Source organism: Anticarsia gemmatalis, chromosome 18 (assembly GCF_050436995.1).
Source record: "Anticarsia gemmatalis isolate Benzon Research Colony breed Stoneville strain chromosome 18, ilAntGemm2 primary, whole genome shotgun sequence".
Classification (NCBI taxonomy): Eukaryota; Metazoa; Arthropoda; class Insecta; order Lepidoptera; family Erebidae; genus Anticarsia; species Anticarsia gemmatalis.
In genome coordinates this window covers 9,461,389-9,472,790 of record NC_134762.1, presented here as the reverse complement: position 1 = coordinate 9,472,790, position 11,402 = coordinate 9,461,389, and the positions used below count along the sequence as shown (strand labels likewise).

The 11,402-nt window shown below is 35.2% G+C and overlaps 1 protein-coding gene across 2 annotated transcripts; it reads left to right on the top strand.

Moving 5' to 3' along the window:
• Positions 1-46: 46 nt before the first annotated feature.
• PIG-B (phosphatidylinositol glycan anchor biosynthesis class B) lies at positions 47-11,238 on the top strand. 2 transcript variants are annotated; one of them, XM_076125752.1, is made up of 10 exons: positions 47-133; positions 492-763; positions 1,760-1,985; positions 2,853-3,000; positions 3,473-3,601; positions 3,874-4,026; positions 4,769-4,870; positions 5,245-5,424; positions 6,097-6,328; positions 6,793-11,238. In XM_076125752.1, the coding sequence occupies exons 2-10, from the start codon at positions 500-502 to the stop codon at positions 6,874-6,876; spliced, it is 1,518 nt and encodes a 505-aa protein (XP_075981867.1). In that variant the 5' UTR covers positions 47-133; positions 492-499; the 3' UTR covers positions 6,877-11,238. The 2 variants fall into 2 exon arrangements, with proteins under 2 accessions (XP_075981867.1, XP_075981868.1); XM_076125753.1 differs by lacking the exon at positions 47-133 and adding an exon at positions 190-306.
• Positions 11,239-11,402: the final 164 nt, after the last annotated feature.

Below are 11,402 nucleotides of genomic sequence, written 5' to 3'. Positions count from 1 at the left end.
TAATATATGAACCTTATAACTTAGAGTTAAAATATAGTATCTTGAAGTATGGAATGCTACTAAATTACTAAACATAAACAGTAATTAGCAGTTAGCACAGCACTACTACGCGGTGGCGGCGGGTTTTGTTGAGGTTAGTGAAATAATTACGAGAAAAATAAATTTGTGTTTATTTTTAACGTAATTCATCGTTTCCATGGTTCCAAATACGATTATGGAATGATGTTGCATTATATTGAAGTGAGAAAAAGCTACTGTTCATTCATATTTTGCGATAATTATAGGGACGCGTTAGTTGACATATTTGTGAGTAAAGTTTGTTTCGATTGATATGGTGATCAACATCAACTTTTCCTATTGGAGCAATGTTTCGTGTAGGCAATAAAGATAACTACGCGTAGTGCTAATAATATGATGGAATTCGTGTTTATATTGAGCCCACTATGACTTTCTATTTATAGCAAATTCACATGTAACCTCTTTCGCTTTAGGCGGGAGAATGGTGTTGGCAAAGGGCCTGAGGCCACTACAGGTGGTCTCCGTGATATTCTTCGTGAGACTTTTGTCGGTATTCGTGGTGCAGACGTGGTACGTACCTGATGAGTACTGGCAGACCTTGGAAGTAGCTCACAAGGAGGTGTTTGGCTATGGAGCATTGACCTGGGAGTGGCAGAAAGGCATCAGAAGTTACTTGTATCCAAGTTTGGTAGCTTTACTTTACACGATATTGAAATACACTGGACTGGACTACCCTGAAGCTCTGGTAAGAGATTTTTCTAACTTTTTCCTGATCTGATCTGTTCAATTGAACTATTATTTCATCAGGTAAATCACTATTTGATGGATATTTCCTTCTTGAAGCTTGTATCAAAGTATGTGGCAGGAGGAAAATGTTTACAAATACTGTTATCAGTCATAAACAATGTGTAGAATGGGCAATAATGTATAGAAATAATAAACTGAACATATTAAGATTATTTATATCTTTATGTGAGAACCATTAGTCCACATTTAAGTTCTATGTTGACCTAGTTAATGTCAATAATTAAACTCATATTTTAAAAAATGTGTGTGGTAAACAGATGTGGCATTTTGTTATTGAATATTAATGAACATAATAATGAGACGTGAAATTCGGTTTTCAGTACAGCAAAATGTTATTTAAGTAACTTTCAACTAAATAAATATGTCTGAACATTTAAAAAGTAAATACTGAATGCAAGAAAGTAAATATAACTATAGCAATAATATACCTATATAATGTGAAAGTTAAAAGGTTACTTAAGTACATAAAATATAAAACATACTTGGTTCTCTTAAACTGGAACGCTCATAGGTCACAATAATGTATAACATTATTTACAGTTGGTACTTAAGATATGCTAATATTATACTGTTTTTAAGTTGTACCAGCTTTACATATGAATTTGAATATTCATTCATGATGTACAATCCCTTGCAGAATATGAGATAGTTTTCTTTTCAATGTGTTGGTCAGCCTTAGAGTCTTCATGCACAGGGCTACCAGGTCTTTAAAGCTCAATGATTGAGTGTTAAAGAGGCTACCACCATTGAAACCCCATTGGAAGACTAATTTCTACAACGTGGCTTGTGATTGAACAAAACTCATAACTTGAGATTAAATAAAAAAAAGTATTTTTATTGTGGTGGATACCCAATAGTTTTTTCCAGTATGCATATAGCAGTCAATTGAGATACATGCATGCAAGATTTGAATTATTTTATTCTTTATTCCTAGGTTCTCCTGCCTCGCATTCTCCAAGCAGTGATCAGCACAGCAGCCGACTACAGCTTCTACAAATGGACTGGAGGTCGTAAATGGGCACTGTTCCTCATCCTGACCTCTTGGTTCTGGTTCTATACAGGCAGTAGAACATTGCTACAGACCTTGGAGACTGCACTGGTGGCTATTGCACTGTCCTTGTTCCCATTCAAGGGTGCTAAGCTTGGATATTTTGACCAAGGTATGTGGAATTAGATTGAAATGAAGTATGATTTTTAGGACCCAAATTCTTTTAGACGACAAAAGTTCAATGGATGGAGAAAAAGGCGGCCTCTGTGTTACAGTGAAATGGTATAGACTGAAAATAAATAGAGCATAAGTTTTGGTTGTGGCAGAGGCTCATATTTCTTTTACTGAATTGATTACATCATAGAAAAATGTAATAGAAAAAAATTGTGAAGATCTAAGATTTGAAATAGGTTATCTTCATGATAAGAGACCATCAAAATATGTCTATCACAATAATATTTGATAATAAGTAAGCTAAGATTTGAAGTACAATCTTGCTTGCTATGTTTGTTATAGATATTACCATAAAATTATGGTCTTCTATTACATATATGGACAGTTGTCCATGTTAGTTGCCTCCACGTATTTAATTATGCGAGCCATCTACTTTTTGTATATATTTGTAGGAAGTCTTTTTATTTTCAACTTAACTTTGCCTTTGCTTGTTGTAAAACTTGGCTAGACTGGTTAGTCTAGCCAAGTTTCTCAATTTTTAGGGCTAGTTATGCTGTGCACTAGATAGAAATGACTGCGCAGTAGTTAGATCTTAGACAAGCTACCTATTTCTATTGCTAATATGTAGATTTTAAAAGAGATAAACATAATTATGCTACACAATAAAGTGTCTATCCACTCTAAATTGAATTGGTCTAAGCTTTGTAAAGGCCCTTTACATAGCTAATCTCATCTATTATCTTAGTTACGTGCCGTAAACTCTAAAAAGCTCAGCTCAAATACAATACTTATTGATCACTCTTTGATTGATGAGTGCAAGTAGTCATTATGAATGCTTTAACTTAATAATATTGTACTTCTACAGAAAGTCCGAGATGGATCTGGCTGGCGGTGCTGTGCGTGTTCATCCGCCCGACGTCGGCGCCGCTGTGGGTGGTGCTGGGAGCTTACAACCTGTTCACTACCAACCAAGGACGGCTGAGGCTCATAATGAGGACTTATGTGCCTATCAGGTAAGGCTATTTACTTAATCTTTTTGAACTTGTAACTTGCGTCAAAAGTTTGTATACTTTATTGTTAGATGTGGTATGATTGTTCTAAACATTTGTTATATATTCTACTGTAAGTACTGTTATAATTGTACTTAAAAACAAATCAAATCATTTCGGACATGGTGACCCTTATGATAGTTGTTACAATTTCTGAACCTACCACTAGCTCGGAAAGGGTTAGGACCTTATGAAAAAGGCTAGCAAAAAACACACGGCCACTCTTTTCAATCGCTAAAAGATTTACAATGTGGTTGAGACAATAAGTGATCATGCGAGGAGCAATTTTTTTCGCTATACCCATACATGTCAAGGTTGTAGAAATGCCCGTCGTTGGATCTTAGTCTTGCAGATAATAGTTTGGTTCAAATAGTATCTTATTTTGCACTTCGTTCATATATTTGAGTTGACTAACCAAAACAATATTTCTTCGTAGCTTGATTGTCGGTGGCGCTCTCGTCGGTTTAGACTCCTACTACTACGGCAGACTGATTATCACTCCTTGGGAGTTCTTCAGGTTCAATGTACTCCATGACATTGCTTCGTTCTATGGACAACATCCATGGTATGTATTAATTCACATTAACTATTATAGATGATCTATTAAATTAGCTTCTACTTATTACATTTTCAAAACACTTTTTATTAAAGAAATAATAAAATTAATATTTTCATTGGTATCAAATGAGCGCCAAAAAACATTGTTTTTACTATGGAGTTTCTCTCATTTTTTTTCGTCCCGGACTTTGGTTTCGCCCGTGGTAGGCAGTAAACCCACTATACATCATCACCAACAATATTGTTGCAAATTTATCAATATATTTATTTTTCCCTCAGGCATTGGTATCTGACGCAAGGCTTACCAGCTGTACTGGGCATCAACCTAGTGCCGGTACTGTGGGCTATCTACAACATCCTACGAAGACCGAAAGAGAACAAAAATGGTTTACTGCTATTGGCTGCAGTCGCTTCTCACGTTGCCGTATACAGGTATGGAGTTTAAATTTTTATTACACAATATATTTTGTTATTACACATAGTTTATTTCGTCTTTGTTACTTGAATGTCTATTGCCAAGTTAAGAAGTTGATTTGCCGTTCAGATAATAGCAACTTCCTATGCAACTCGTTGACATAAAAAATCCTGGCTAAAAAGTTATAGCCCCAGTTTTTGAATAAGTGTAAATTATCTTATCAAGCGGGAAACTAACAGATTCTTACACTAGCTTTATTTATTGTTACTTCGTCTAAGTAAGTAGGTAGGAAGGTAAGTTATTCGGCACTCCAAAAATCATAACAATATCGAAGATACGGAGAGATAGGTACGGAAATAGCAAACGCGGACACCTGTTAGCATTTATAAAATAGGTTCGACGGCTATTGATAGTTAACAGCATCAATTTACTGTGATACAAAAACGCGGGTCAGTGACTTGAGCAAAAAACTCGTGTCAATGATCTTTCAGCTACAGTTGATTTGACTAAATGCTTTGGTTCTTGATAGATATCCCGAATGATGGGTTTTCGTAATAATATTAAATTTTTTGCATAATGATTTACAATTTTTTGCTAGTGACTATAAAATTTCTCAGAAAAAAGTCCCATGCGATAATCCAGGTCATAAATTGTATGTGTACCAAAATTCATTAAGTAGTAGCTATTGAGTACCAAATATCCAAAGTTTCGCATTTACACTATTGAGTAAGATAATATTAAGCTTTTTTTTTGTTGCAGTTTCATACCACACAAGGAGTTCCGTTTCGTTCTGCCGTTGTTGCCGATTCTGATGTACTTAGCGCAAGACGTCATCGTGCCGTGGAGCAGAAAGGCTAAGAAGTGAGTACAAGCAAATAAGAATATTGTTGATTGTGTTGACTCACTAACAAATACCTTACTGTTGTCATTTTAAAATTGGTGTAAGAAAAAATAATGTCTGACGTGTACAATTTTAGCTATTTTTTCAGCAATTCATTTTCGAAGATCGTTGACAGTCGTTAACAGTAGTTAGAAGCGAAGTAGCTAGTAGCTAGAAGTTAACGAAGGGTATAGTTTTATAACCCAGGTAACTGGGTTGTGGAGGTTAAAGAGGCAGTCGCTCCATGTAAAATACTGATATTCAGCTGCATCCGTTATGACTGGAAGCTGACTTCAACATAGTTCGGTTAGTTAGTTAAAAATCATATTATACCACGACTATATATTTGTCGTAGATGGCAGTTGTACCTGGTAGCGGGCGCCATACTGCTGGGTAACGCGGGTCCGGCGGTATACTTCGGCGCGCGGCACCAGGCCGGCAGCACGGCCGTCATGCCGCTGCTGAGGGATGCTGTCACCAGCAACAGGACCTCCATCGCCTTCCTCATGCCGTGCCACTCCACACCACTGTACAGGTGAGACCAAAATATAGGTATATTCCCAGTTGTCCCCTCTTACACAGTCCCTCAGGGTGACAGCTGCGAATAAAAGTAGGAAGAAAATTCCCAGCTGTCACCCCAGGGTGACAGTGTAGAGGGGACAACTGGGAATATACCAAAATATATTAGTGTGACAATACAATTTGAACACAAATGTCGCTGAAAACTCAGTGGCACACTCCTGATCGTAAAATATAGAATTTTTAGATTTGGATTTGTCTGACCTATAAATTGGATACTCGACTGCCGTTCTGGTTCAAGTAGTAATGTATACGACTGTTGATCACAAGGTTTCAGATTAGATTCCCAGGTCGGGCTTAGTGCTATTAGATTTTTATAACTTGAATCAGAATATTCTCATTTATGTGTTTGCAAACGTTCCCGATACATGGCTTCGGGCTTACAAAATTGTAAATGCCGAAACGCAGGTTTATTTCATACTCCTTTGCCTACATCTTCGGGTATAATAGACTTTTTTTTTTCATTACTGTCCCACTGCAAGGGTCTCGTCCCGAACGAAGGAGGGGTTAGGCCTGGAATCCACCACGCAGGCGAAGTGCGAGTTGGGGACGCTTGCCCTCAATAATTTCAAAAAGTCGTTGGTGTGCCGCTTGTTATTATAAAATAATAAATCGATGTTCCTTCCAGCCACTTACACAAGAACATATCGACCCGCTACCTGAACTGCGACCCGCCGTTCAGTAAGACGGGCGACACGTTCGAGGCGGAAGCGTTCTTCAACAACCCGCTGCGCTGGTGGCGCCAGGAGTACTCCTCGCGCCAGCCGCCCACGCTCGTGGTGCTGTTCGACAAGCTGAGGGGACGGCTGGAGACTGTGCTCACTGGTTATCAGCTGATACATGAGATACCGCACACTCAGGTAACCTTTATGATGCTTTTATTAGGATTAAACTGCACCGAGACGCCATCGCAGGTATTCTAACTATTTACGCGATTGAGTGTCGTGGTTAGCTCGCGATTCAATCGCTCCTGAACTAGCTGTTAAGTATCCAAACATCTTTGCCATTAAATATGTTTTTTTGGGTTCGTAGTGGGTAACCATGCCGTGACGTCTTAGTATGTTAGGGCGCTAACTGTAAAAGTTTCCATTTCAGGTGATATAAAACGCTTTATCCCCGTTTAAACCTCGCTGTCTATCATTGAAATATAAATATTCTATTTTATTTAGCGGTAGTTACTGAAAAAAAGACTTGGAACTTCCATGTCTACATCCTGACGTGTGTTGCCATACATGAAAAAACAACAATTTATGAAAGAAAAGCCTCAACGCCTTAATATTTTTATGTATTTTATTTTTCTGTTATACACCATTATAACTTCCAGTTCCCAGAAGGCGAGATGGGTGAGAACGTGTTAGTGTACAGGAAGACGGCGAGCACCCCGCGGCCCGCCGACGACACCGTGTAACGACAACATTCTACATGTCTCAGTTAGTCCGACACATATTACATTGACGACCGGTGGCGTGGACACGTTGCTAAGCCAGACTTACATTATAAATACTGATATAAAATCACGTCTTCTTGCTACAGGGGTGGGCCGAGACCATAGACTTGAAAACATATTATTTTAATTCGTCAAATTTCTACCATTATCACATTAATTGGTAAAAATTACCCAAAACATTTTTTTTTTCTAGAAAATGTGCTGTATGATTACTTAGACTTTTTTGTTTTTTCTTTTCTAAATCAAATTGTTGTATATGGAAAAAAATGCCTGAAAAAGCAGTGATTGAGATAGCTGTATTTTTTATTTCTAAGTAGTCGATTTAAGGGTTGTACGGTCCACGCCACTGCGATAGTACGCAATTGTAGATCTTACGTCATTGAGATAAGATTTATAATTGTGTACATTTATGAACTGTTAAGATCCTGTAGATCTTCATACGAAATAGACTTAATAAACAAACGAAATGTAAGTATAGACCATTGTCAATTTCATATTAAATATAAAAATATCGAAAATAAATTATTTTTGAGACATATACAAGGTTTCTAAAGTAATTAAAATGACGTATGAAAATTTTCAATGGTCTATGTTTCTGACTATACTAATCGTTCCAGTTAGAATTTGCCGTTGATTGCATTCTATCAGTACTGCGCGAACGGCAAACTGATTTGCTACGATTTGTATTCCAATGAAAATCCGACTTTAATTTACAGTTTCGATGCAATCGCAATAAACTTCGACATAAAAAATTCGCGATTATTGACTAAAGCGTAATTATTTCTCTTTTTGTATTAAATTTAATTAAATTATACAATCGACTATGGGAATGTTTTCCCATATAAATGTGTTCGGATTAGTAAATAAATATACATTTTAATATATGTATATTTTATACATGTCTTGATAATATATTTGTATGATACAGTGTATGGCTAGTGTTAAAATACTTTAACCTTAAACACAATCCTGCAACGCTTACATTAAAAAACCTTTACAAGTGGAAACAAGCATAGAAACTAAATTGTGTGATATATTTCAATCAAGAAAATGCAATTAAAGTGACTACAAAGTATAAAGAACTGAAATATAACAAGATAATCTCAAGACTTGTCTCAAGATAATACCATGTGTGTCATTGATGCGTTAATTTTAAATGTATTGTGCCTTCTTTCGGCATATTTTTAACATAGACCTTAGACAAGAAAAAGAGGTTGTAATTTTTTGTTAAGATAAGTCCCACGTTAAGTGGTGGGTACGGCACAGCATGAAAATCTTTTTCAATAATTCTGCCAGTAGATTTGGCCGATGTTTGTACAACCAACCTTCCAGTCGTCAACGCTTCTTGAGAATTCAGAAGATTTATTACATTAAAAGATCTAAAGCAAAATAAAACAAACTGTTGCCAAGTATTTTCGTAGTCACGCAATTTACCTAAACATTTTTGTATCAATTTCCTACAATATCCATGACTAGCAGGACGAGTACAAAACATGTTATGTAGTTTATACGCTTGCCAAAGTTATAATTAAATACTAACGGCCACTTTCAACACTCCTGGATAAGTATCGATTAATTTATCAGGTAGATTTTGATTTCATACATTTCGCTGACACTTTGTCCGATACTTATCTGAGAGTCGTGAAATAGGTTCTAATTGTAATGTATTTCACTTAGCCCGACTGAAAATATACTGCCTACAAAAATATAAACTTAAGACCCCTTATATAAATTGATTTATTATTTCTAAAAGGGCTAATGTCGTACATGTGCCCTTTTAGAAATTGGTTATTGTATTTATGAGTCCTTAATATAAACGCTGACCAAGAACATTAATTATAAAAAATATCAATGACGCTTGTTTTTTGAATGCCAAAAACATTATTTACTAGACAATAATTATCGCTCTTTATTGGGCAAGGGCTCCCGTTCTCCTTCGTCTTTGTAATATTTAATTCAAAGGTTTGGTCTCAATAAATACACAAACAATTTCATAGTATAGCCTATTATTTAGAATCCATTAAAAAAGGAATTTTCTTCAAAGTTAATCAAGCAAGCAAAACTTCAAATACTTAATTTAATGGTAATGGGCCTAATAACCCTCATCAGTGTCAAATCACTTAGAAATATGATTCCTTATGAATATCGCCAAAACCTGCCAATAATTTACCTCATTATTTTTATAATTAATATGTAATTTGTAAAGCATACTATATGTTCGGTCGGGCCCGTATTTATTTTGTGTTAGACAGTTCATTTCAAGCATTTCTGAGGAATACACCGACCACCGAGAAATCATCATAATAGATATAAGACGTGTCATTCTTCAAGTGAAGGTATACCATAAAAATATTTATAGTGACATGGTCTAAAACCATTGAATACAATGACTCTGCTGTCCTATTAAACATTTGTGTCATTGCCAGAAAGAGATAGCGATACATGTTATAGATTGCTGCATCTCTGTCCTGCATTTTTGATCGCTTTACTACTCCATAGTACAGTACCTTTGGACGTTCTAATGTAGAATGTTTGAAAGTTAAGTTATTAGCAATACAAAATTGAATACTTTTATTCATAAAGCACTACCACAGCTTAAATAATGAGGCTTTTAGTTAATTAAAAATAATTGATTCCCGCCAATCTCAATAAACCTTTGCTTGAAGCTGACCAATTTATAACACATTTAATTTTATTATTTCGATTATTTTAAAATTTAATTATTATTTTATTATATGGATTGGAATTGCAATAATTTTTATTTTTTCTTTTTTAATGTAATTTTAATAATAGATTTATATAGTATAGTTTAGTGACGCTCAAAATGTAAAGACAACAAATATTTTAAGATCTCTTTGTCTTTGTATAATATCAAATTCTTTACTTATGTGTGTTGTTTTTTTATTCGTAATCTGAATAATGATGGCATACTCACCCCCTATTACATGGGCCTAACATTGTACGACGTAGATGGCGAAACGCGGGTGTATCTCATACATTTCTGTATTTAGTTATATAGCCGGTTATAGCACTGTTATACTACCCTCTTTTTATACATACTTCCTAACTGTCACCCCTTACCCTATAGAGGTAGGCAAAGACCGAAGTGCACCACTTGGTAAGATCCTTACAAACTTCCTTTGCCTCATTCACATCCATACATCTTGTCATACAGGACCGCCGGTTACGAGTACTACGCACCTGAAATTTTTCAAGTTATGTATGTATATTATAAGCCTCACAGTATACAAACGAGAGTATTCCTAAAAGATGAATATAATAGTATTTCTTAAACAACACATTTAAGTAAGGAATAATCTAACAGCATTTGTATTGTATGTATAAAATAAAATAATCTAATGAAAGTGCTACTTTATATTAATAGTCCGAAAAATAGACCATGTAATTTCATTGAGAATGGCAATTTTGCTCCTAAGATATATGTGTTAGTAAATATTCCTTGTATCATTTGCTAAAATGCCCTTTACAAACACAATTTGTTCTTCGAATAATCAACATTTTTAATTTCGAAAAACCATATGTAAATAAATTGGTCTACTTACTTAAGTTTGTATGTACAGTCACGAGCAAAAAAGACGGGGACTATAAATATGGACTTCTTGAAAATTAGAAAATTATTGCTTGTGGCTGTACATTGACTTTCTTAATAATAATAATTTGAAACTTATCTTTCAGCATGGTCTCCAAGTAATTCATTTGATTCTAACATTATCATTTTAGACCCTAATTGTACTGACTAAAGTGCCAAATTAGCTCATTCGGAGAATCATGTTGTTTTCTATCTAAATGTACAGATTAATGTATGAAATAATATTAGAAATGCAATGTGTTATGTAATAAAGACTTCCAGGTTTAAATGACAACAGGTGAAAAACAGGACCATCCCACAAATTCATAATTATAAAAAATGTACTGTATATCTACTTTATCCCAGCTGCTTTGTCGATGTGCCTCCAACAAATCGGCTCGAGCGTTTTTGACGTGACAGAAAACCCTGTCTCAGTTGAGGGTACTTTGATTTTTAAACAATAGAGGATTTTTGAAAATTCCACGAGGTGAAGTTCCACGTGGGGTAAGCCACTTTCGGGAAGCTATAGTAGTATATAAGGCTTTTTCCCATTTCGTATTGTATTTCTAATATTTTGTTCATAATTCTACACAACGCAGTTTGCAATAAATACTATGTGTTAAGATATTTTGAGCTGTATAGTTTAGGTGAATACATGGTTGTTTTCGTGTTTAAGTCGAACAGAATGTCTTCTATAGAGATGTGTGAATTTTAAATAAAGATTTTATTTTTAATCACTGTTTTTTCTTTACTCTATAGCCATTTACTTTGTGTCTAAATATAGCTAAGAGAAGTAGAGCAGAATGTAGAAAATTAAAACAAAAGTCATAGTTAAGCAGTGCGTAGGACACCGCCGGTTGCTGTAACATCTTAGTGGTCACTGTTTGAGCGATAACGG